This window comes from Diaporthe amygdali (assembly GCF_026229845.1).
Source record: "Diaporthe amygdali strain CAA958 chromosome Unknown NODE_1_length_4327563_cov_65_473760, whole genome shotgun sequence".
Lineage (NCBI taxonomy): Eukaryota > Fungi > Ascomycota > Sordariomycetes > Diaporthales > Diaporthaceae > Diaporthe > Diaporthe amygdali.
The window spans coordinates 2,687,666-2,712,343 of record NW_026517021.1 but is presented as its reverse complement, the minus strand read 5'-3'; the positions used below and the strand labels follow the sequence as shown (position 1 = coordinate 2,712,343).

Sequence of the window (24,678 nt, the reverse complement as noted above, 5' to 3'; positions counted from 1 at the left end):
CTCCTGATGGCCTGCCCTGCACAGCAATACTGTGCAAGAGATCACAACAACGATCTTCCGTGATTTCAAAATCAATCACACACGAACCTAGTCAATTCATTTCAAAAATCTCCGTTCCACAATATAACCACCATAATCATCAGCATGGTTCTATACACATCCCTCCTCCTCGTCTGCCTCCTTGGCCACGCTGCGGCTGGCCTCGCTGGTACCAGCGACACCAGATTGGTATCTCGCAACCCACAAGTTTCCAAAGACGGGACCCTGACTTGTGGTACCTTCGGCTCAGCGTCCAAGCAGACCGTACCAAACCTCTTGAACGACCTGCTTCCAGGCGGCAAGATCGCCGACAAGGTGTGGACTATAGGCCCCAATTCGTGCCACAGGGTGCACTGCTACGACACGAGTGGCATCTACGTCTGCAATGTATGCATAACAACATCCCCCCTCCTCCCTCCCCCCTGAAAACAATCGTGACCGAAAAAGGAGTTCCGGAGACCGCTAACACATGTGCACCGGCGCAGGACAACTCGAAGGAGATGAGGGTCGCGGGCCACATGGTGGCCAAGGGCGTCAAGTGCATCACGGACAACTGCTGCACGGTCAGCACCGTCAATAACAACTTCTCCAAGGGCCAGTCTGGGCAGAAATTCTACCGCGGCGCGGGCGCCAGCTTCAACATCGTGGTCGCGTACGGCAACTGCGGCCACGATGCCAACGTCCGGCCCGCCGACGAGCTGGGCTGGGGCGTCAACGGGGTGTGCGATGGTGGCGTCCTCAGCCCGGAGTACGACGGCTGCGACGTGCTGTGAAGGGCCTCTGTCTCCCTCTGGGCTTCTTGTTTTCTGTTGTTGTTTTGTGTGAGCCTTTCCTCTGGTCGGCAGTATATGTTGGGAAGTGGGTTTGAGTTTCTTCACTTAGTACATGCAATTCTAGCCAACGAATCTACTAATGTCTGGCCTACTCTCCGGTTGGTGGCTGTGTGGTTATTGTTGAAATCGCCAGTATGCACGAGCGTTGCTGTTGTATTGCGGCCGGTAGTCATCATGTACAACTCTATATACAGGGGGTAGCTCGTTTTGTGTGGTTTTCAATCATTCGATAGTGGTACTGGGAAAAGGGAGTGATAGTAGCCGGGTATTATTTGATGTATAACTTGCTCTACATCCTAAAGAGTGTCGCCATGGCCCCAATTCAAAGAGATTATTGGACGCTCTCACTACAAAGAAAGTATTGAACTGCAAGCAGCACGCTCTTATTCGTCAAGGGTTGCAAGCTCAGACACAATCAACAACGTCTCATCAGCTCTTCCCTGCCCCTGCACCGCCACCAGATACAGTAGTGACCTCCTCAACGCGAGTCCCGTTTCCGTTTGCAACAGTGTCATGCTGGGTACCTTGCTGCAAAACGCCAGAGGTACCCGCAGTCTTCGCCGCAGCAGGGTCGTCAGAGAGACCATACCACGCCACGACAGCGACACCGAGGATGCCACTGATGCAGCTGAAAACCAGGGCCACGATGCCCCTCGCGGTGAACCCATCCGGGAGCCTCGCGGGCGGCGACGGCTCGCCGCTGAGGTCCAAGAGGTCGACCGTGTTGCCGGCCGCGTTGCCGACGGTAGGCATGGCGGGCGACGCGGCGGCGCAGGCGTCGTAGTGGTTCTGCGGGATGGTGAGGGTCTGCTGGAGGTCGAGCGGGGCCTCGACCATGGTCGCGATGAGGCCCGACTCGACGTGCCACTCGATGTGGCAGTGGAACAGCCACACGCCCGGGTTGTCGGCGCGGAACCGCAGCACGATGTTGCCCTGCGGCTTCAGCACGAACGTGTCCCGGCGCATCGGGACCTGCGAGAAGTCCGCCTCGGTGACGTTCGAGTCCGCGAAGAAGCCCGCGTTCTCCTCGGACCGGTACACGGCCTGGAAGTTGTGCCCGTGCAGGTGGAAGGGGTGCTTGCCGGTGTCGTCGTTGTCCACCACTATCTGGACGATCTCGCCCTTTTGCAGCACGAAGCTGTGGGTGTGGCTCCCGTAGACTAGGGCGTTGTTCGCGGTCTCGCCGGCCGAGAGCGCCGTGTACAGTGTTGGGACTTTCGGGGCCTTGTATGTTATGTTGTTGAAGAAGGCGCTGTGATCTCGTTAGTCCTGATGATTCACAGCTCCTTCACGTAGACTTACTAGTTGGCTCCGTCTCCGAGATTGTCCATGATGACTTCCAGCTCGATCTGATGGTCTGGCGCGCCGAGGATTGTCTGGTTATCGTAGGGAACCAGAGTGAAGTCGTCAAACTCGTTGAACTCATCCACCAATGCTGGGTCGGGCAGTGGTTTCGAACTATCGTACGACAACCAGCCGGTGACGTTCCAATTCAAGTCATCAGGAAGAGTGTCGAAGAGGTCCTGGGATAAGTATCAGTTACATGTGTATTATGCATGCAGGCAGAGGACTGATCGACTCACAGTATCCATGCTTGCCACGAAGGGGAAGTTCGCGGAAGTGTCATTCCTCGTCGTGAGCAGGAAGCTGCATCTCTGAGCAGCAGAGAGATAGATCCTGTCTGCTACCGCAGGCTGCGTGTAGATCCCGTCGACTTCCACGATCGATATGTTGTGGCCTTCGAACCAGACATATTGCCCCGCGAAGGCCCCGATGTTGATCATGCGGAACAGGTACGTCTTCCCGGGCTCAACAGAAACAGTGAGGTTTTGTGTCTCGTTGAAGAGAGCATTCTTCGGGACTGGCTCCGCACCAGTGGGGTTGTCCTTGCTGATGAAGCCCTTGATCAGCCCGGGCATCTCATCGTGATACCAGTCGGAAACGGTCAAGACGAGTTCCTCGTCATACTGCCCATTGAATGGAGAGTCTGGGTCATGGATGATCAACGGCCCACGAAGACCGTCAGGATACTGGCCTCTTATATGAGAGTGGTACCAGTATGTTCCCGGCTGGTTGATTGTGAAGTTGTAGGTGAACCGGGAGCCTGGTTGGATTGCGCATTGTGTCACACCTGCAGGACCATCCATGTGCGTTGTGCCATTCCTGTGCGAGGAACCGTGGTCAGTACGGAACTCGGGCGATGTCTAGATTCCTCTAGGTCGTGGAATTGTCTTACATGTAAAGTCCATGGAAATGCAGCGAGGTTGACTGGTTTCCCAGCGAGTTCAAGACATTAACAACGACCTGATCACCAACGTTTGCCGTGATCTGGGGAATTGGCCATTGTCCATTGATGCCAATCGTGGGACGGGCGAATGCACCATCTGGATTCGCAGTGACCCATCCGATTTCGAAGTCATATGTAACAGTGGCTGTCTGTACTACCGCGAAGAGGGAGAAGACTGCCAGTAGAAGCACGCGCGAAGGGCTCGAGAAAGCCATGTTGCTGGCATATACAGAAGTGAAAGCCCTAGGTCAGGATCTGTAGAGCGCGGAGCATATCAGGAAGGGGAGAAGCTGAGATCGGAATGAGGCAGCTTTGAGATTACTGGTATTGTACAAAAGCGCGCCCAGCCGCGGCCCAAGAGAATAGACGAGGGCAAAGGAGCGAAAGTCAGTTCGCAGAAGCCCGAGGGGGATCGGGTACGAGGACGGGAGGAGGCGGGAGACAGATGGAACAGGGGACCCTGCAGTTGGACTCAATGAGCTGAGATTATCTTATCAATCAAAATCAGAAACAGTCATGGACAGGCCATGGAGTAGTGATGGTGTGGAGCGATGTGGTGTTGTGATGAAGAACACAGCAGGACCTAAGTCTCAAGGTTGCCAGGATGCCAGGATGCCACCAGCCGATGGCCGCTCAGCCAGATGAAGCTCACGCAGAGGGTCCGAAGGGCGGACCAGGAAAACGAGCGAACGAACAGACAAGATGCCTGAGGGTGGTGATACTAGCGGGCATGTTTGGACCTTGTCCCGGGCAGCGAGGGAAGGTTTAAGCGCATGGGGGCCCCGATGCGACGGTGATCCACCGGGTGGGGGCTTTGGGGCCTGCCAGAACAGGCTTGAGTTTGCAGAAATTGTTACATGGGAGTGAAGCTTGTTGCCCATGTCATGAGCTTGTTCGATTTAGCCAACTCTGCTGTGTGGATACTTCTGTGGCCTCAGCTCTGTTTTCTGGAGACAAAGTGGCTGCTTGCCCAGGCTGCCGGCTCGGTCTGGTCTGGTCTGGTGTCGCCACAAGCCTCTGGATTTGATGCGGAAGTCGGCACGCACACCTGGATTGGTGCTGGGGAATCAGCTGGATCCAAATGAGGCGTGAAACTAATCGCAACGGTGGCTTGAGGAATGCCGGCTAGCTGGGTGCAGGACGAATGGAAATGGGACGATGCAGTGGGCGGCTGGGAGGGGTGCGGATCAGATAAGATTGGGCAGGGAGGAATTTTCAATCTGATCAGATAAGAATGATGGAGGTCCCTGCGCATGTGTGTGTGTGTGCGTGTACGTGCAAGGGACTAAAAACAGGTGTAACAGTAGCCACTAGAGATGTTTTAGGCGAGGGACGATCATGGTGAGAGAAGCTCTGGTTCGCATCGTACGACTGTTTCATTTCGGAAGGAGGTAGATTTGGATGCTACTGTCAATGACTCTTTGTTATTCTGTTGCGGACATTATTCCCACATTGCTCAGGTCTTAGACATACACAGAGAGCATAGAGTATATAGACACATACCCTTGAGTTCCACCCTTTCTGAGTTTAATGCATGTCGACCCGAGAATTAAGCTTTTGACGGCTTAACTTACCGACTAATGTCCTCAGGTGGTGGGGAACAGGGGTCTATGTGGGCCCGCCTTGGAGCTCCTCTTACACGCCATTGGTCAAACGTCGAAGCCGGGCCAGAGCCACACATTTAGTACTGGATGTAGTACTGGATGTGCAATGTGAACAGCACCCGCGTATTCAAAGCTGCAGGGCATCAGGGGCTTGCTCAATCATCTGAGGTGGTAGTCCTGCCACTTCCTGCCTTCTCTTTGTCGGCCATTCCCACTCACACGGAACGCAGTTCCCAATTCGGTCGACGATCTCAGCGAAAGCGAGCTTGTCAGCCCACAGCGTGAGTCGGTAGTTGGTGTGCACACCCTGATTCGCCCATTGTCACAAACATGCAGGGCACAGATCGCCAGCGAGTCGCCGACCGGGCTGCCTGGTCAAGCAAGCATGCATCTGCTCGCTTCTTCGAATTTGATTTCCTGGACCGTCTGCATCTAGTGTGGAAAAGCATGCCTACCACCCTCCCCCCACCAACCCGTCTGTCTCACATAACGATTATCTGATAAGATTTATCAGATCTTGTCAGCCATGGACCAGGGGTGTCACACTGGCTCATCAAGTTCCTCTGCTGCCCAAGCTGGACCCGTCCTAGTGTCCCGTCTCAATCCGACTGTGTCCGTCTAATTGTATCTCGCCCGGCATCCTGTTTCCTACTGATGCTTCCTCGCGTCCTCCCATCTCACCTCCAACATCTGTGCAGCAATAGCCACGATGGCGCCTCAAGTCTTCGCCGTCCCTGTCTTCCTCGTCGTCTTCCGTGAGACTCTCGAGACAGTCATCATCGTCTCTGTGCTTCTCGCATGGCTCAAGCAGACCCTCGATGGCCCTGAGCGAGATGTCAAGGTTTACAAGAAGCTCCGGCGCCAGGTGAGTCCTATCTTGACAACACAGCACCCTCCTCAGCCAAACGGCTCTAACTCCTCTCTCTCAACAGGTCTGGGCAGGCACCGGCCTCGGCTTCTTCATCTGCCTGGTAGTAGCAGCCGCCGTCATTGGGACGTTCTACACTGTGGGCGTCAACAACTGGGAGACCAGCGAGCTTTACTACGAGGGTGCCTTTGCCCTGTTCGCCGCCATCATCATCACCGTCGTCGGTGCTGCCCTCCTGCGCATCTCCAAGATGCAGGAGAAGTGGCGCGTCAAGCTGGCCGCCGCCCTCGAGGGGCCCGTGATCAAGACGGGCACCCGCTTTGGCTGGCTGAAGAACTTCTCTGAGAAATACGCCCTGTTCATCCTCCCGTTCGTCACGGTCCTGCGTGAGGGCATCGAGGCCATCATCTTCGTGGCCGGTGTGTCGTTCTCAGCACCAGCTTCCGCCTTCCCGTTGCCTGCCGTCGTGGGATTGCTAGTAGGCATCATTGTTGGGTACATTCTGTACAAGTACGTAGGAGTCCGTCTCCTCCTGAGACCCGCTTCAACTGACAGTCTCTTCACAGGTCCGGATCGTCGGCTAAAATGCAACTATTCCTCGTTGTCTCCACATGCCTTCTCTATCTTGTTGCAGCTGGGCTGTTCTCCCGAGCTGTCGGTTACTTCGAGCAGCAGAAGTGGTAAGTGCTTCACATACACACTTTGGTTCAAGTAGTACCGAGGGCTATTGGTTGGCGTGGCAAGGAGTCATAGTTATCCGGCTTCCTGTTCAGGCCTGCATGATGTTCTTACAATTGGAGTCTCTTTACTGATAATATCGCAGGAATAATATCGTTGGAGGCGATGCGGCTGAACTAGGAGTCGGCCCTGGTTCTTACGACGTCGACGCGGCCGTGTGGCATGTTAACGTACGTCCCCATTACCATTCGTATCATCTCGATTGTTCTGTCCTCTGACCAAAATTGCAGTGTTGCAGCCCTGAATTCAACGGCGGCGGCGGCTGGGGTATTTTCAACGCCATCCTAGGTTGGAACAACACTGGTACATATGGCTCGATCATCGCATACAATGTTTACTGGATCTTCGTAATTACCAGCTTCGTTGTGATGAGGTACAAGGAAACCAAGGGTCACTGGCCCTTCATGAAGGCAAAGAAGGTGTCTTCTGAGACGAGCAGTGAGTCGGGCGTGAACGCAGGAGCGACCAACGGTCAGGGACAGAAGAGAGCCGAGGCTGAGGAGAAGTCTGTGGCAGCGTCATAGACTTGTCAATAGGCTAAGTGAGATGGTTCTACAATGTAGGATAGGTGACCGATGGGGATGGCTTGGGCAGTTGATTCGACTTTGAATGCCTTGAGACATCAATTGGGCGATAATATTACAAATGCACATGTCAACAGGGCTCGACTACCTATACTAGGTTCAACTAACGCAAAGGGCATAGATGAAGTTTGGAAATCTTGCGTCTTTGACCGTATAAAAAGCTAGCCTATATTCACGCTTAGGTAAATTGAAGCGCTGGGAACGGGCCGCAAAGCGCAAATGACTCCGGCTTCTTGGATATAGTGAGGCCTAATGTGTATGTCCCGGCGAAAATAGTAAACGTAGCGGAGCAGAGTGCATGTCCTAATCAAGAGCACAACTCGAATCTATCATGGGAAAGCTTGCCTTTCGTGTGTATGACATCGTTAATTGTACTCATTTCCCTTGATTCATGAACCTATTACTTTTCTTAATTATCTGGAACAGGCGACCTGAGGGTATCTGTTGCGCTGTCGCTGATTGACAACAGATTATGGAGAATTTTCTTCAGCTGAGATGATAATTGATTCGAGGTCAACTGAACATAGATATCGCACTGGTGATAGGGATTTCCCAAATGTAGTCGATGAGCCACAGGACTCGACACTTGTATCCTCTTAAAACATACGGGAATTTCCAAGCACCGGACAGATCCATACTTGTTGGCCTAAGTCACAGCTTGCGTCGTACCCCTATCTCCTCCCATTTTCTTCATTCCACCGGCAGCATGAAATGGCTAAATTTGATCTCACCGGTCCATATCGCATCACGAAGGCAAGGCCTAGCCGGAAGGTGAGAAGAGAAAACAAATACATGTGACAGTGGTATCTCTCTATATCATCTACTCTGCTAGTGCCGCAGATAGATCAATCACTCTAGATCGCAGCCAACCGACCCTGCAGGCCATCCCACTCCCTCGAGCCCACGATGTGTACGTCATGGACCCTACCATTCCCGGGCATCATCTTCCCCTGCCCATCCGGCAACCGGATGTGCAACCTCGCCGCGGCAGCATTCCTCGCCTTCCTCACAGATAAACCGTCCTTGTCCCGACGCTGCTGCGAGTGCTGCTGCTGCCCCGACAGGATCTGGCCCTTGCGAGCCACGCTATCATGCCAGCCCTGCCAGGCGGCGAGGTCTTCCATCTGCCTGGCGGCGTGGTACTGCGGCGTGCTCTTGGCGCTCTTCCACGCCAGCTTGTCCTCCGGCAGCGAGCTCAGGTCGTACATCTTCGCCTCGGTGGCCATGCGGACCAGCTCGCCCAGCACGTCCCTGCCCTCGGCGACCACCAGCTTCCTGCGCTGTTCCTGCACCGGTACCGGCTTCTTCACCGGCTCGGACAGCCAATCGTGCCCGCTCTGCTCGGTAAGCCTCGCCCGCCTGTTGTCCTCCCTGAGGTACCTCACCGCCGACTGCAGGCTGGTGATTTCCTCCTTGAGCGTGTCCATCTCGCGCGCCGTCGCGACCGCCATCTCCTTGCCCGCCTTGGTGCCCGCGGCCGCCTCGCTGAAGGCCCGCGAGTCGCCCGCGATCTTCTTCCACTTATCCCTGTCCGCCTCGAGCGTCTTCAGCTCGCGGTCCTGCTTCTCAATATCCTCCTTGAGAGATGCGACGTTGCCACCTGACTTCTCGATCTGCAGCTCCAAGTCCGTGATTCTGTTTGCCTTGGCAGTCGCGTCACGCATGCGCGATTCCAGTGTCTCGATCTTGAGCATCGCCGTGCTGAGATTCTCCTCGCGCTGTGCGATAGCGCGGCGGGCCTCACTGTATTCCTCTTTGAGGTGACGAAGCTCCTCCTCGGCGTCAACAGGGACGGTCTTGACGGCTCTGAGTTCCTGAGAGCGTAGGATCCAGGGTGCCGGGCTGCGCTCGAATTCCTGGGTCTGCGTGAAGTCGGATGCTAGCTGAGAGAGGTCGCTGATCTCGCTGGTAAGAGCGCGAAGCTTATTAAGGTATGTCGCGAAGAGGTCAGACTCGTCCGAGCTTGCCACCGCGAAGACGGTCTTTCGCACGCGGTCCTGCACCTCGAGGTATGTATATGGCTCCGTTCGGCCCTCCTCGTGTAGCAGTTGGTGAAGATCTAATCCAATGCTGCGAGCAAGTTCTGCGAGTTGTTGTGACAGCTCTTCGCATCGCTGGAAGACCTCCTGGGTCTCTTGCGGCAGCGCTAGAGAGCGCAGTCGCAAGTCTTCAAGCGCCTTGACAGTCCTACCTGAGATGACCTTGGAGCTGCGCGTCTGCGTAATGACAGCATCTGCCTTCCTTATGAAGTACTGTGCAAGCTCATCTTCCTCACTCGCTGGAGGGATGATACGCTGCACCATGGTTTGCAGCGTAGTAAATGTAGTAGCAGCGGATTCGAGGTGGCTCTGCATCATCACTGTCTTCATGTAGACATCATCTGCGAAGCTCTCGAGGTCACTCGAAATGTGAACTTCGCCAAGATGCGTCATGAGGGCAATGGTACGCTGTAGCTCGCTTGCACATTGCTTTTCCTTCAGCTCATCCTTCTTCAAGCCCTCAATCCACTGATTCAAGGCTCGCTCCACGGGCTCGAGCTCGTACAGCGCACCCTCATACTTGGAGAACTGATCAAGCGAGCAGTGGCTGATAGAGTTGACGAATCTCTCGCACATTGAAGACACCCACGTGAGTTTGTCCATCGCATCGCAGCCGGAAAGGACATCGTCCTCGTGACCAGGGTGCGCATGGCCCTTGACTCTCTCTTGAATGAATTGGTGCAGCAGATTCGCCTTGAAGGCCAGCCTCCTGAACCGCAAGAGAGCCAGGACAGAGTCTCGATCGCTCTGATAGCTGTCCGGCAGGAACATCTTGACGATTTCCAGATGCTGCTCTGCTTCTTGGGCTTCCAGGCGACGCAGCTCGAGGTCAATTGTCTTGGCTTGTGCCTTCTCCGCAGAGATTTGCAGCCTCATTGTCAGGTCCTCCATAGCTCTCGACCGGCTGTTTAGCTTCTCCGACTCCGTTTCTGATACAGCTTGCGATGCCTTCATGTCCTGCAGATCGCTTTGCAGATTGGTCACGAGCTCACGGAACCTAGACAGGGTGTATTCCATGTCCTCCATCATGGTTTCCTGTTCCGCGGCCCGTCTTGCCTGCTCTGCGATGACGCTATCTTTAAAGTCGATCTCCTCTTGTAGTTCCTTTTCATTTTGGACGTGGTTGATCTCAAGTTCGTCGTTAACTTCCTTTAGGTTTTCGAGGTCATCGATGATGGCCTTGAGTTCTTCGAGCTGCTCGGCCTGACTCATGTTTCGTTCTGTAAGATCCTCAATCATATCTTCAGCGCCTAGGGCTGTGTCAAGTTGTTGTCTGAGATCCTCGACCATCGCCTCTGCCTGGGCGAGCTTGCCCTTGGCGGCCTCGTGCTGCTCCTTGACGGCCGCGAGTTCTGTCACGTCCTCTTCCAGGCTCTTTATTTGATCCCGGAATTCCTCTTCCTGCTGCTGCGTGATGTCCCGCAGACGAATGAGAGCATCGCGTAATCGCTCATTGTTCCTTTCCATCTGTATCCAGTTCGTGCTAGCCTTCTCTTCCGGAGACATGCCTTTGGTGTACTCGGAATTTTCCTCTCTCAGGATCTCAAGTTCAAGCTCGAGCTCCTCAGTCTTCTCTTTCAATGCCTCAACTTCGACCTTCAACACCTCGGCGGTCTCCTCGGCCATCTCACGATCCAAAGTCGCCAGCTCTAGCGTCGTTTCATGCTCTGCCTGCATCGCCTCGACAGAATTCAGCCTTTCTTCTGCTTCTTTGAGCATCTTGCGCAACTCCGTATTCTCTTGCTGTTGCGGCGCATACTTGGCCTGAAGCTTCTGTATGATGCCTTCAAACTTGTCTCGCTCGCCCTGGACCTTGTCCAAAAGCTTGATTTTGTCTCGATCCTCCATGCGTTTCCTCTCCATGACCCTCAACTTCGCCTTCAGATCTTCGATCTCCCGGTTTGAGGCCTGGAGAGCCTGTGTCGTGGGCCTCGACACTTTCCTCGCAGGATCGGATTCAGCCGTCCCACTGAGATTCTCCAGCACAGTGTTCCTAGGCTGCACTGGGGATTCTTCGTCGCTACTTGCCCTCTGTGACGTGGCACCTTTGTCGATCGACGCCCTCTTTTCCGCGCCGGATTGTGATCCTGGAGAGCCGCGTTTGGAGGCCTCGGGCCGTGCTTTGCCTCCGGTCATAGATAGTCGACCGCCTGCAGCCCGTGTTGTGGTAGGCCGGGAAGGCCCTGTAGATGAGACTGACGCTTGACGGCCTGTTCGGGAAGCGGGAACAGCAGGAGGGCCCATAGATGACCTTGTCGTAGCTGAAGCGGCTCGGGCTTTGGTGGTCGAAGTCCCTCGAGCATTCGCCGGGGTGCCGGTTCGGGAGGTGGCCGCGCTTGACGAGGCAGTTCCGAGCTGTTTCGTAGGAGACTTCGTAGGAGACTAGAATTGAGTTCCATGTTAGATAGGCGGGCAATGGAGTACACGAGGCTGAACACTGGGTCCTTACTCTTGCGATGCTGGAAGGACGTGACGTCCTCGGGCCCGGGCTAGGGCTGGGGGCGTTCAAGCTCTTCCTCCTCCCCACGCCGGTATCAAGTGATGTGCTCGCAGTCCTTGACCCCGTGGTGAACATGCTATTTGGTCTCGAGGTGCTTGTCTTCCTTGTGGCTATTGGGGCAGGCTTTGGTTTTGGCGGAGGCTGCGCAATAACAGCTACTGCGGCGGGCCGTACGAACATGCCATTGCCCATGTCACAGTCAAAGTATCGCTCGCCCTGGACGCTGCCATCGTTCTTGCCTGTGCCATCGTCCAGCTCGACGCCGACCCAGACGCCGGGCGCGAAGGCCGTCTCGCCGACGAAGCGAATGATGGCATTGCGGCCGTCGGCGAGGCGGATAACCTGCCCTGCTGCCAGATCTGCTGTCATTTTGACAGGAGGGCGATGCTCGTCGTGCGGTGTTTATGGTCGGATGAGCATTTCGCGGATTGGGTGTTGTCGCTGTAGTTGTCGATTCCGTCGTTGATGCTGTCGTCGTGGCGCTGACATAGGGCTGTTTACTTGTGTCGCGTCCCCTGACAGAACCGACGCGGATCTTGGCTTATGGCTGCTCACTTAGAAGCGCCAGAACAATGCAGGGACAGCATCCTAGCTCCGGGAGCTACTCTGTTAGTGCCTTGCCGTTGGTGGCGGTTATGTATGGGGTGAAATCCCCAGCCGCACTAACACAAGCTACCCAACTCGCGACCTAGCAACATTCCACGGCCACTCATTCGAGAAATCGGCAACCTGAATCGTAATGCTCCAGATATTGAACAATATTATTTCTGAGGTTGCAATAGCTACAGAAAGGAAAGCGAGGCTAAGTACATTCATAGCTTGTTCACGTGAGTGGGATGACAGAAAACCGCCTGTCATCACCACCATCATCGTTCATCGTCACTACCAGTCCTGCGTGCTCCCTCACCTAACCACCACCGCCGCCCTCCTCTCTGTCTCTTGTCATGTTGTGTTACTGTTCATGCTGCTTATGTCTGATTTCACTCAGTCGTTTCCAAATGCATATCCGTCCCTGAAACTGCCCGCCCTAACCCATTCCATCACCTCAAAAGCCAGCCTCCTCTCCGTCTTCTCGTCCACAGCCCCCTTCTCAGCATCGACCCTCACGATCATTATACCCGGAGACCGGTATTCGACCGCGCTGGAGCCGCTCCTCGCTAATTCTTCTGATGTCGATGCTCGAACGTATACCACCAGGTCCGGGCCCACGATGCCCCGCCACAGTGTTGCCATCCACTGCCAATGATCCACGGGCGAGTACGGGTCCGTGATAGCCACCGTGGATGCGAACTTGTCAGAGAGTGTAAGACTGAACCCATCAGGTATCAGGGCAACGGGAAGGAGCGGCTTGGATGACGGAGCAGGGGCGGGTTGCTGAGTCGTGATGTGCTTGATAATCTCTGCGGATTTGGAGTGCCACTCCATGATGGTTTGCAGGTAGTTGAATGTCCCCATCGCGTGTGAGCTCGAATTACCAGTGCCACTGGCATCTGGGTTGGTGATACCACTTCCCAGGCTGCCGCTTCGGCTTTCCGTGCTGGCGCTATCCTTGTCCTGTGTACCGCTCATTGCCGCATCCTCCCCATCGCCCTTTCTTCCAGGGCTATGGGCATCGGATACGCCAACCTGTTTCGCTGGGGACGAGTCCGTCCAGATCTTGGTCTCACACTCCCCAGACTGCCTCAACGCCCTCTCGATAACAGGCATCACCTCCCGCATCAATGCCATGTTTGCACCCTCGATGGCTATTACCGGCCCCCTCGTCTCGACAAAGGGGCTGCCTGGTGCAGGTGGCCCTAAGGGAGGGCTAATTTTGCGCAGGACATCCAGCTTGTTCATGTATGGAATGCTCATGACCATGGCCTCGATTCCTCTCGCTTGGCTGTCCCTCGACTGCCCCTGTTGCTGGTTCATGATTCCCAGTCCGGTAACCCCGCCGCCCGAGAGTGTTCGGGCGCCACTAGTATCAGAGGTTTGCGTGGGCGATGTGGGGATTTGCAAGGGCGCCAGTGTTAAAGACTCGTCGTACGCCGAGTTGGAGCGCGATGTATGGCTTGATGACGGCGGTGGTGCACCGGTGCTGAATTGTCGAGGCGGGCGAGGAGGCGGAGCCATCATTGTATTGTCCTGCTGCAAGCCACTTGGGCCTGTGGGCATGCGTGGACGCGGAAGAGGAGCCATAGGGCCCGGACCAAATGTGCCGCTTCCAGGCGTTCCAGCGTAGACACTGCTGCTCATAGAGGAGGTTCGCCGGACTCCCGAGTTGTGCGCAGCGTAGTTTACAGGGGACGAGATAGATTGTTGGTGGTGCTGCGGATGCTGCGAAGGAGGCACTGAGGGATCAGGTGAGCGACCACGGTCGGCAACGCGCCGTCGCTTTGCGTCCGCTGGCGACATCATATCATAGTCGTCATGTGCGGCCCGTCTCTTTGACATGTGAGGAGGCATTCCATCATAGTTTTCCTCAATTGTCCGAAGCTGCTCTTGATGTTGTGGGTAGTACTGCACGCGGCGAGGGTCTCCTCCCAGTTGTGGAGGTCCCATATCCATCAAGGGCCTATGGTGCTGCTGTACTTGCTCAACCACCCTCGGGTTGTTGGCAAGGAATGGCTGCATTGCAGACGACCCCAACGGGTGCCCATGGTGGCCACCCGGCATGAAGGGCGTGGAAGGCGTCCTAGGCGTCGCGATATACCGTCCCTGGCACTTTGGACACCGTCCCGGATCCTCTCCCAAGGCAGAAGCAGGTCTAGCAGATGGACCACCTTTTCCGCCGCGGCGAGGCTGGTATTTGTACTGCGGATACTGACGCTGGTGCCGGGCCTTTTCTTCCTCTGCAAGACGCTTCCAATAGTTCTTGACCTCCTCAGTCTCTTCACGCCACAGCTCACCAATGATTTTGGAAATCTCCGGATTTGCCAGGCCGGGATACTTGAGAACCACACCGGCTTGGTGATGTTGGCGGTAAAGGATGAAGGCTGCTCACAAGAAAACCAGAAATTGCTACACATCAGCCAACGATGATTCTTGGGTTGTCACAACAGCTTGTGACTCAGAAGAACAAAGAAGTTGAGGTCCGAGTTGCGTCTCAGGGACAGACGAGAGGGGAAGGGATATCAGCAATGTCAGGAAAACAACAACAGACTTCACCGTGCAAGACTGGGCACAGAATTATAGACTAATGATAGAACATACCGTTGCGAGGTCTCGGAACTTTTGGTGGCGCTGGACAGATGCATATAAGATCCGTCGTGGTAGCTGAAGGCGGGGGTGTGCTCACCAACGCTGGGGAGTGGATGGTCAGCCCTTCGACCCTGGGGTGGTTTGCCTCCTCAACGTTGATGGACTGGGCTCGCTTCCTGGTGAGACGGCCGGGAACTGAAGGGAGCCCGTGGGCTTCCCCTGGGGGTGAGTTGGGCTGAATGAACTGTTGCTGCAGTTGCTGCTGTTGAGAGGATGGCTGCTGTCTCGCAAGACTGCCGTTGGATCTTGTAGACATGGCATGAGTGCTGGTCGGTGACGTGAGAGCATGAGGAGGAGTGAGTGGGTGAGAAGGTGAAGGGGCAGAGGAAGAGGCAGGATTGGTGGCTACGTCTGTCATTTTGGAAAGAAAATGTCGGCTGGGGCAAACGGGCTGGAAATTCGAACAGCTGGAAGGAAGCAGGAGACAAGTCAGACCGACTGGACAAGTCCCAGGTTCAGGGGGAAATGGGATTGTTCGGTGAGTCCTGTCGGTCAAGGTCCAGAGTCGGTCAGTGGTTGCTGCCCATGAGGTGCGCGATTCCCGCCGGTCGAATTTCAGCAATGAGTGAAGCGAATGGAAGAAACCTGGGGTCCAAGAAGAAAGTGGACTTCCACAACTTCATGTTAGGGGCAAATGGCGACCAAGGTCTTGTTGGATTGTCCGCTTTGTGAGATACTCCCCCCCTCACCAATTTACTGGCGACCTGACAATGAGCAGGCTAGCTCTCTTTCCTCTCAATAGCCTTATGGCTGAGCTTGCTGGCTGCCATTATCAGGGTGGTGGTGATGATGGGGCAATCGGCTGGGCGCAATGGGGAAGTCTTTGTCTCGGGAGAGGAGCGGGAGACTACTGAGAGCGAAACCGCGCCAACTGCGAGTTCTTTGTTCAGCGTTTGCGATTTCCGTTCGCAGTGACCCTCCCAGGCCTTCAGGCCGAAGTGACAGATTACCCAGGACAAGAAATCAGATTATATGCTTTGCAACCACGACAACGGCCACCGGAATGCGCAGCAGTCAGTACGGCAGTTATGGGCCGCCTCTGGAATGTGAAGCTGGTAATAAAGACTATGTCAGCCGAAATACGGCAATCCGCACGCTTTTCCATTCTCTATCCACGTGATCTTACATTTAGTTTATCTCGACGAGCAATGTGGATCCGAGTGAGAGGGTTCGCTGTCTTAGACGGCAAACGAGCGACCAACCAGACACCTTGTCTGAACCAAATCAACACACACTCAGACTCCCAACCAGCCTTTTCCCTCATGACCATCCCATTTGTATCATCGCTGAACACCGGTTCTTGGAGAAATTAGAAATATGACGAGTCTGCGCACAAGGAGTACAGCAAGGTCCGTGGACCGGATACATCAATGCTCTCAAGGCAGAAATCCCTTGCCTGTCTCACTGCTGAGCAGGGCTGCGCTGCGCCGAGCGTCGAGGAACAGGTCCTCGCATTCGGCAACATCCTGGACGTCAATTTGACTGCGACCGTTCACTCGTGCGAGGATGCTTTGTTGTTGTTAGCTGAAGAAGTGTCCCCTGCAGGTCTGGGGTCTGGCATTGGCCGCTCACCTTGCGGGCGTCAGAAGCTGCAGGCAGTACCGCAAGCTGATCCGCACCCCGTGTTCCGCAATTTTGTCAATGGCTGCATCGGTAATTGACACGCCCTCAGTGGAGCTTCGGATCCGTACAATCCGTTTTATCTCTTCTGCGTCGTAGGGTGTGGTGGGGATGATGAGGAGACGGGCCAAAAAGTCGGGAGGGATCCCGTGAGCCGCGACAATATCGTCGGTACCACGAATCGTAGCCATGCCCCGATTTGACGCGAGCACAACGATTGGTGAGATTGGCGACTCCAGAGCCTTGTTGAGGTATGTGAAACACTCGACATCGAGCATGTGCGCCTAATTTTGATTAGGATCAGTGCCCGCTCGTATTGTAGTCACGCGGTCAAACGGGGCCAGATCAAGTCGACACTCACCTCATCAATGAACAAGACGCCGGAAACCAATTCCGCAACACCCTGGTCAATATATTTGCTGACGACCTTGTTGATCTCCCCTCTCAGCTTGTCGGTAATCTCAGTCATTTTCGGCTTCATCAGCTGGCCCATCATTGACATGATGTCCTGGCCACCCTGTGGCCTCGCATTGGCCACGTCGAGATCATGCAGCGTCACGTCTTGTACGATTTCTTTCTTCTTATGCACCTCGCCCTTGGGGATTGGGACGTACTCCTCAGCCTCCAAGTCAAATTCGGTCGCGTAGGCATCAGATCGACCGACGCGTTTGCAGGCTCCAGTGTTGGCCTCAATGTAGACGACATCGCCAACCGTGACACGCTCCTTCTGTATCGCCTCGTAGATGCTTGGGTCCAATCGCAGTTTCTTTTGACCCTTCGCGCTCTTGAGGCCGATCAGAAGCGTACTGATGGTCTTGCCGTAGCCGCCCAATGGGTTCTCGGCCTCTTCTGGTGTGAGCTCTGTGACCTCGCCCTCGTAAACCTCCTTTGTTTCCCGAACCTTGAGACCAATGGCTCTCCGGAAGTTCTCCATGAGCACCTCTGTCTTCTTGACTTCCGACGAGTAGATTTCGCTTCCAACAATGGGACAAAACGGTATCTTGGTTCCTAGCTCTTGGCTAATTGCGAGCGCAAGCGCAGTCTTGCCTGTACCAGGGCCACCAGCAAGCAACACACCTCGACCGGCCATCTTGTGAGCTTTGATGAGATCGACTACGACACCGCATGCCTAGAAGTCGCGTTGCAAGGTCAGTTGATCTGGTCCAGATGGCACGGCGTGTCGCATTTTCGCACGTCTTACCTCGCGAGCAGTCTGTTGACCAACGAATCCTGCAGCCTGTTTGTCGGCAGTGCCCGAAAGCGTCAGACCCAGGCCTTTGATATGGGTGTGCGCTGAGGTGCGATTGTCGCGACCTTGGTTTTTGACTTCGCTTATTTGAACCATCTTGCTTGCGAGATCTTAGGAATAGATTATGGTAGGGGTGGCGGATAAAAAGGTGAAGAAGGGGGAAGATGCAGAGACACCCAGGATCCAGTAGAGGGAAAGACAGAGGAAGAGATTAGAAGCGGGAGGAACTCGTTTGTTGCGTCGGAATTGCGGAAGGCTCGCGAGGCTGGCAAGGTGGGAATCTGGGGGTGGATGTCTGTTGCGCATCGGGGCAGTAAGAGCTGGGAGCTTGCAGACAACTTCAGCCTACCCAAATTTTGGGCGGATCTTCGCGCGTGAGCACGGACCACTCAGAGACACGAGCTCCTACCCACATCATTGTGTATCCTGGCTCACTCACTCCAACTCATGATGGACTGCGGTGGAGACTACATTGGATGCTCACAGCTGTTCTACCATACATACTCACCTGCCATTCTATGTCTACTTCATTTAGTACTCTATCTCCTTGCTCCCCAGTAGTTACCGAAGAATTCGCATCTGGACTGACTCGTCCTGCACCTGTTCTTCCTCTATCTCCTCGGCCACGCGCGGCCTTGTGCCTGCATAGCTCTCTACATCACTAACTTCCCTCTGCTTGGTCTCAGGCTTGGGCATCGCGACAACCCATACAGCACTTCCCACTATCAGAGCACATCCAAGAAGACTTGACAGGTGCATATTTTGTCCAAGAATGAAGCGGTCGAAACCCGTAGTCCATAGCATTCCTGTGTACACCATGGCCGGCGCTTTGTTTGACCTTTGCTCGCTGCCCAGGCCTGCTGTAAGGAACCACTGGGCCAGGAAGCCGCACACTGTGATCATCGACACCAGAATCCACTGCCTCGCGTCATGCGGAAGTCCGAAGCGTATATGAGGCTGGTCGTATCCGATCACAGGAGCGACGGCAAGAGCTGTTGCGCTGATAAAAGTACAGCAGGCAGCAAAGAAGTTCGTCGTCGTAAGCACCTGGCATCTGTCACCAATGGCTCTGATGGCTATAAATGCGCCAGCACCGCCAAAAGCGCTCAAAAGTGCAAGCAATATCCCCGTCAAACGATTAGCTGCGTTTGCATTTTCCTCTGCAGATTGTGGTGCAGTCGTGTGCTCGCCACCTACTACGTCTGAAACTGGCGATATGATGACCGTGGGCGGCGTTGAAGGATCGTTGTGCGATAAATTGCCGAACAAGAAGGAAGGCCGAGCAATGAAAACGACACCCGCCAAAGCTATTAGGGATGCCAGTTGTTCCTTGCGAGTGTAAGGCTGGCGGAGAAAGATGGCGGAATAGAAACCCACAATCGAGGGTGTGAGGAAAGTAACCACAGATGCGTCTGCGAGGCTGAGGAACTTGATGGCGGACCATATGCCGACGATGCCAAAGAAACCTGAGATTCCCCTCAACAGCAACAGCCCTCTCACTTCCTTAGGCCCCAACAGAGAGTTGGGTTTCCCTTCCCAGCACAATATTGCTGTACACCAGACAGTCGTTACCGCCATTCGTATGAAAAGAATTTGGAATGCATCCATGCCATCGTCACCGAGCTCCAGAAGCTTGGTAAAGAGAGCCATGGCCGAGCTAAACAAGGACGATGTCACCACTAGCATACAACTGCGGTTCGTCTCCCAAAATCGTCTTATTCTCGAGCATGCAGTTTTAATCGTTGCTCCAAGATATGGAGCCGGATGTGCGTCCCCCAGATGAGGTGGAATTGAGTTTTGCCACGGATTGGTGGGCTTGAAGAGCTGAGGCGAGTCTTGACTTCTTATTTCGATTCGTTTATCTAGGTCGGCTATTTGGGGAGCGAGTGCTCCTACAACTTTGGGAGATTGGTGAAAGCCATTGGGACCGAGAGGCGTGTTTTCCTGTTGACGTTGCTCCCGTACGAATAGGTCCCGGGATGAAGAGCCTTCCGTGCCTTCTTGGGTGAGAAGGCTACAGCTGGGTTCAGCATTCTCGGCAAAGGAACCCATCATCAGATAAGTTTGTTAGATTCAGGCGAAGAAAGCAAAGTGATGCTTTGAAAACCGACGAAGTGATTCAAGGAGGGTTTGGGCAGCTTCTGCTAGTCTAAGTAAGTCGTTATCATTTTAGAGAAGGGCTTCGAAGTTGGAGTAAGAGACATCAACATCGTAAAAGATCACGGAGCCCGACCAGAGTCATAGATGAGGGTGGCTTATGCCGACTTATACCATAACAGAGTGGATGACATGACCAATGGCCCCGCGGTTGACTGTGTGCCGGAATCGACGCTAATCCCAAGGGCCGAGTGAGAGACTATAGGACCGCTTCAGCGTAGTTGAGCACTCATATTTCCAATAATTCATGTCATCACACCCACAGAGACAGGCATATGCCTCTCATCCGACTTCGATCGATTCTATCCTCGTAGATATGTGGGTACTCACCAACTCCTCCCAGCCTGTCTTGAGCAATCACATGATGAGCCGTAGATTACATTCCTCAACCGGAACTCCCACAAGTGCGCTGGCCTGCACCAACCTGCACCAACCCGAGGCGTCGAGCCAGTCGGCAGTTCTGAATTGACGAACTACTGCAGGCCAAGGGCAGGACTGACTTGAGCACGGCAGGTTGGCGGTACGGTTCCCGGCTCCGTGCGCCCTTCAAGGAATGCCTTGCCGGTTGGTGTGGCCGAGCCGCCTTAGCAGACCGAAATCGGGAGGCTCCCGGCCGATCGGCACTGAATGTAGCCGCTGCCGAATCTAAACGAATTGCTCGTGAAGATGGCAGGTTAATGAATCAATATGGGCTGCAGGGTACTAGACATTTACGTTAGAATGGCTACAAAGGAGACGTTGGCATGACCAGGCCTCAGCTGCTGGATGTTCTGAGACCCGCTCGCGACGGCGATGTTTGGTCGAATAGCATATGGCAGGATGGTCCTTACAGCGGCAAGAACGGGCCTGGCTACTGTCCATATCCGGGTCTAAGAATTTGTTTAAGTATCGATTTTGCCGAGAGATCAGAGTTGATGCAACGGTGGACGCCTCATATTTTGGCCCCCAGTTCAGGATATGCATCAGGGACCATAGTACCACAGGTCTACAAATCCTCTTACTTCATACCTATGGTTAGTGGACAATAAGAGACGTTGTGACAACATTTGAGATATGACTGCCACCTATGCGATCTCACGGCTTTTCATGTACTTCTTCGTTGTTGGGTGGCCTTCTAAAATTGCGTTGTCGGCGTCGACGACAACCACGAATGAATGGCGTTCGATATCTGCCGAATTCAGCTCAGTCGCAGGATATCTAAGTGTACTGGAAGAACTCTTTTACTAAGGATAGACGTCCGAGGTGAAAGGCTTTATGATTTTTGGGATACATCGTAAGAAGTATACTGTATAAATGGCTTGCAGTGCTATTTTATAGGGGTTTCAACATCCAGTGTGCGGAGCATCTGCAGGAATGCGCTGGGGACGACGCGGGCAACATTTGTATGACCGGTGTAGCCGGCTGTCTTGGAGCACTTGAACCAGTCTAAATCGGCACGAGTATGATGCCGTGGAGCTGTAGTGTATTCCAGTCTAGTATCTTATATTTCAGCCGGCGGGATGTCCCAAAAAGAATGGAGTGTCTGGATATCGACATTGTAGCGTGGGCATGAGTTGCTCCCCAAGGTTGGCTGTCCTGGGGGTCCGCATTCAAACCGTTAGTAAGCCCAGTTCACAACTGGAGAAAGGAAAAAGAGAGAAAGAACCACAATGTTTCGGCCTTGGAATGTTGAAATGGGAATTGTATACTCAAAGCAGTCCATCGAAGTGACGCAGAGGATGGGTTGTGTTGCTTAGTCATGATTTTAGCGCCATTTCTGCTCCCCGGCAGAGCCAATTTTAGCAAGTGGCTGACGATGTTGGAAGCTCCATCCGTACACCTAAATCGCTGACGACAACCAAGAGAGAGCTCGTCGTGAGCTACACCAACACCATCACCATGGCTCCGACGCGCGATACTCCGTTCCGCTCTGCGGAAATGAGCATGGTGCAGCTGTACATTTCGAATGAAATCGGAAGAGAGGTCGTCAACGCCCTGGGCGAGCTTGGCCTGGTCCAGTTCCGAGACGTGAGTCCAGTCCTGCCTCTGCAACTTGGCCACCGCAATCCATCGGTGGCACCCGCAACTAACCTGGCTTGGTATGCAGTTGAATGGCGAGCTGAGTGCCTTCCAACGAGCATTCACCCAAGAGATTCGGCGACTCGATAACGTTGAACGTCAACTCCGATACTTCTATGCCCAGATGGAGAAGACTGGAATCCCCTTGAGAAAGCTGGACCTTGACTTGGAAACCCTTGCCGCCCCTACCACGACCGAGATCGACGAGCTTGCTGAGCGAAGCCAGGGCCTGGAGAACCGCATCTTCCAGCTCAACGACAGTTATGAGACTCTCAAGAAACGGGAGGTCGAGCTGACTGAATGGCGATGGGTCCTACGTGAGGCCGGTGGCTTCTTCGATCGGGCCCATGGCAATGTCGAAGAGATACGAGCCTCAACCGATGAGGACGATGCCCCTCTACTACAAGACGTCGAGCAGAACAACTCCGGTCTTGACGTCGAACGCTCCTTTTCTGGATTGAACATCGGCTTTGTTGCCGGTGTGATCTCCAGGGATCGGGTTGCGGCTTTTGAGCGTATCCTGTGGCGTACTCTGCGTGGCAACTTGTACATGAATCAGTCCGAGATTCCTGAGCCTCTGATCGACCCCAGCAACAATGAGCCGGTCAACAAGAACGTCTTCGTCATATTCGCGCACGGAAAGGAGATCCTGGCCAAGATCAGGAAGATCTCCGAGTCCATGGGTGCCGAGGTTTACAACGTTGATGAAAACAGCGACCTCCGGAGGGATCAGATCCATGAGGTCAACGCTCGGCTCAACGACGTGCAGAACGTCCTGCAGAACACCCAGCAGACTCTCAACGCCGAGCTCACCCAGATCTCGCGGTCTTTGTCTGCTTGGATGGTGTTGGTCAACAAGGAGAAATCCGTCTACAACACACTCAATCTGTTCTCGTATGACAGAGCACGGCGCACCCTCATTGCGGAGGGCTGGTCTCCTACACATGATCTGCCGCTCATCAGGTCTACACTTCAGGATGTGAACAACCGAGCGGGTTTGTCCGTCCCATCCATCATCAACGTCATCCACACCAACAAGACCCCGCCGACCTACTTGAAGACAAACAAGTTCACCGAGGCATTCCAGACCATCGTGAACGCCTACGGTACGGCAACTTACCAGGAGGTCAACCCGGCCATTCCTGTCATCGTCACGTTCCCCTTCCTCTTTGCCGTCATGTTTGGTGATTTCGGCCACGCCTGCATCATGCTGTCCGCTGCTCTGGCTATGATTTACTGGGAGAAGCCACTCAAAAAGGTCACGTTTGAACTGTTCGCCATGGTCTATTATGGCCGATATATTGCCCTTGTCATGGCTGTCTTCTCTGTGTTCACGGGTTTGATCTACAACGACGTCTTCTCGAAGTCAATGACCCTCTTCCCCAGCCAGTGGGAGTGGGACGCTCCCGACAACTACGTTGAAGGCCAGCAGATCAGTGCCAAGCTCAAGGGCGACTACCGCTATCCTTTCGGTTTGGATTGGATGTGGCACGGAACCGACAACGATCTTCTCTTCTCGAACAGTTACAAGATGAAGATGAGTATCATCCTTGGTTGGGCTCACATGACATACTCGCTTTGCTTCTCGTATATCAACGCGAAGCATTTCAAGAAGCCCGTTGACATCTTAGGAAACTTCATCCCCGGGATGATTTTCTTCCAGTCCATTTTTGGCTACCTGGTTATCTGCATCATCTACAAGTGGACCGTAGATTGGTTCGCCATTGGACAGCAGCCTCCGGGTCTGCTGAACATGTTGATCTACATGTTTTTGCAGCCTGGTACACTCGACGAGCAACTGTATCCTGGACAGAGCACGGTGCAGGTCTTACTGCTACTTATTGCGCTCGTACAGGTTCCTATCCTTCTCTTCTTCAAGCCATTCTACCTCCGCTGGGAGCACAACAAGGCTCGAGCGCACGGCTACCGCGGTCTTGGAGAGACTCAACGAGTCAGTGCTTTGGACGGCGATGACGAGGACGACAACGGCCATGCGATCAACGGAAGGCCGAGCATCAACAGTGATGACGAAGGCGTCGCCATGATCACACAGAATATTGACGAGGAAGAGCACGAAGAGTTTGAGTTCAGTGAAGTCATGATCCACCAGGTCATTCACACGATTGGTAAGACAATCTTTCACACTCGCAATATATACTGAGTAATTGCTAACACAACGCAGAATTTTGCCTGAACTGCGTTTCTCACACAGCCTCGTACCTTCGTCTTTGGGCCTTGTCGCTGGCTCATCAGCAGCTCAGTGCCGTGCTCTGGTCGATGACCCTCGGGCCAGCTCTGGGCATGTCTGGTGTTGTAGGCGTGATTGCCATCGTCATCTTCTTTGCTGCGTTCCTTCTTCTCAGCGTCATCATTCTGATCATCATGGAGGGTGTGTCCGCCATGCTTCACTCGCTCAGGTTGGCCTGGGTTGAGTCTTTCTCTAAGTTTGCGGAATTCAACGGATGGGCGTTCGTGCCCTTCTCCTTCAAGAACATGCTGGAAGAATCGGAGGAGCTGAAGGAATATCTGGGTTGAGTGATTGATCGTATATGTCTCAATGTATCATAGATTGTACCCTTTAGCGTAGCATCTAACAATCTCAAGAACCAGAAAGGTCTTGTGTAAAACTCCCAAAGCGCTACTGGTCGGATAGGGAGCAGTGGAGTCGAATCAGATGCCAGTCGAGTCCGAGTCTCCATTCCTCCGCGCCGGAGTTACTGGAGTTAAGCCCCGAAGCTAGGCTGACTAAACTCACAACCTCTCACACTGGCCTCCTTCCTATCTCTCACCCTCCATCCTCTTTTGGACTCGGCCCTTCAACTCAGTTCGTGTTCGAATTGTATTATTCTTCAGTGATTT

The 24,678-nt window shown here is 54.0% G+C and overlaps 8 protein-coding genes across 8 annotated transcripts; 3 read left to right on the top strand and 5 right to left on the bottom strand.

The window, feature by feature from the left end:
- Positions 1-144: 144 nt before the first annotated feature.
- J7T55_006395 (uncharacterized protein) lies at positions 145-812 on the top strand (the record flags this gene model as incomplete). Its single annotated transcript, XM_053143832.1, has 2 exons — positions 145-426; positions 525-812. 2 exons carry the CDS (start codon positions 145-147, stop codon positions 810-812), a joined length of 570 nt encoding a protein of 189 aa, XP_053001160.1.
- A 489-nt stretch (positions 813-1,301) lies between these two features.
- On the bottom strand, positions 1,302-3,374 carry J7T55_006394 (multicopper like protein; the record flags this gene model as incomplete). The annotated part of the gene is made up of 4 exons (XM_053143821.1): positions 1,302-2,124; positions 2,175-2,395; positions 2,456-3,035; positions 3,109-3,374. 4 exons carry the CDS (start codon positions 3,372-3,374, stop codon positions 1,302-1,304), a joined length of 1,890 nt encoding a protein of 629 aa, XP_053001159.1.
- Positions 3,375-5,472: 2,098 nt separating this feature from the next.
- J7T55_006393 (iron permease FTR1 family protein) lies at positions 5,473-6,893 on the top strand (the record flags this gene model as incomplete). Its single annotated transcript, XM_053143810.1, has 5 exons — positions 5,473-5,628; positions 5,696-6,141; positions 6,198-6,311; positions 6,455-6,539; positions 6,600-6,893. The coding sequence occupies 5 exons, from the start codon at positions 5,473-5,475 to the stop codon at positions 6,891-6,893; spliced, it is 1,095 nt and encodes a 364-aa protein (XP_053001158.1).
- A 914-nt stretch (positions 6,894-7,807) lies between these two features.
- On the bottom strand, positions 7,808-11,861 carry J7T55_006392 (dynactin; the record flags this gene model as incomplete). The annotated part of the gene is made up of 2 exons (XM_053143799.1): positions 7,808-11,374; positions 11,442-11,861. 2 exons carry the CDS (start codon positions 11,859-11,861, stop codon positions 7,808-7,810), a joined length of 3,987 nt encoding a protein of 1,328 aa, XP_053001157.1.
- Positions 11,862-12,476: 615 nt separating this feature from the next.
- J7T55_006391 (HMG box protein) lies at positions 12,477-14,991 on the bottom strand (the record flags this gene model as incomplete). The annotated part of the gene is made up of 2 exons (XM_053143787.1): positions 12,477-14,470; positions 14,688-14,991. 2 exons carry the CDS (start codon positions 14,989-14,991, stop codon positions 12,477-12,479), a joined length of 2,298 nt encoding a protein of 765 aa, XP_053001156.1.
- A 1,120-nt stretch (positions 14,992-16,111) lies between these two features.
- J7T55_006390 (tbp-interacting protein) lies at positions 16,112-17,700 on the bottom strand (the record flags this gene model as incomplete). Its single annotated transcript, XM_053143776.1, has 4 exons — positions 16,112-16,244; positions 16,308-16,639; positions 16,717-17,484; positions 17,557-17,700. 4 exons carry the CDS (start codon positions 17,698-17,700, stop codon positions 16,112-16,114), a joined length of 1,377 nt encoding a protein of 458 aa, XP_053001155.1.
- A 465-nt stretch (positions 17,701-18,165) lies between these two features.
- J7T55_006389 (uncharacterized protein) lies at positions 18,166-19,254 on the bottom strand (the record flags this gene model as incomplete). The annotated part of the gene is made up of 1 exon (XM_053143765.1): positions 18,166-19,254. One exon carries the CDS (start codon positions 19,252-19,254, stop codon positions 18,166-18,168), a length of 1,089 nt encoding a protein of 362 aa, XP_053001154.1.
- A 2,385-nt stretch (positions 19,255-21,639) lies between these two features.
- J7T55_006388 (vacuolar atp synthase 98 kda subunit) lies at positions 21,640-24,354 on the top strand (the record flags this gene model as incomplete). The annotated part of the gene is made up of 3 exons (XM_053143754.1): positions 21,640-21,768; positions 21,848-23,945; positions 24,002-24,354. The coding sequence occupies 3 exons, from the start codon at positions 21,640-21,642 to the stop codon at positions 24,352-24,354; spliced, it is 2,580 nt and encodes an 859-aa protein (XP_053001153.1).
- Positions 24,355-24,678: the final 324 nt, after the last annotated feature.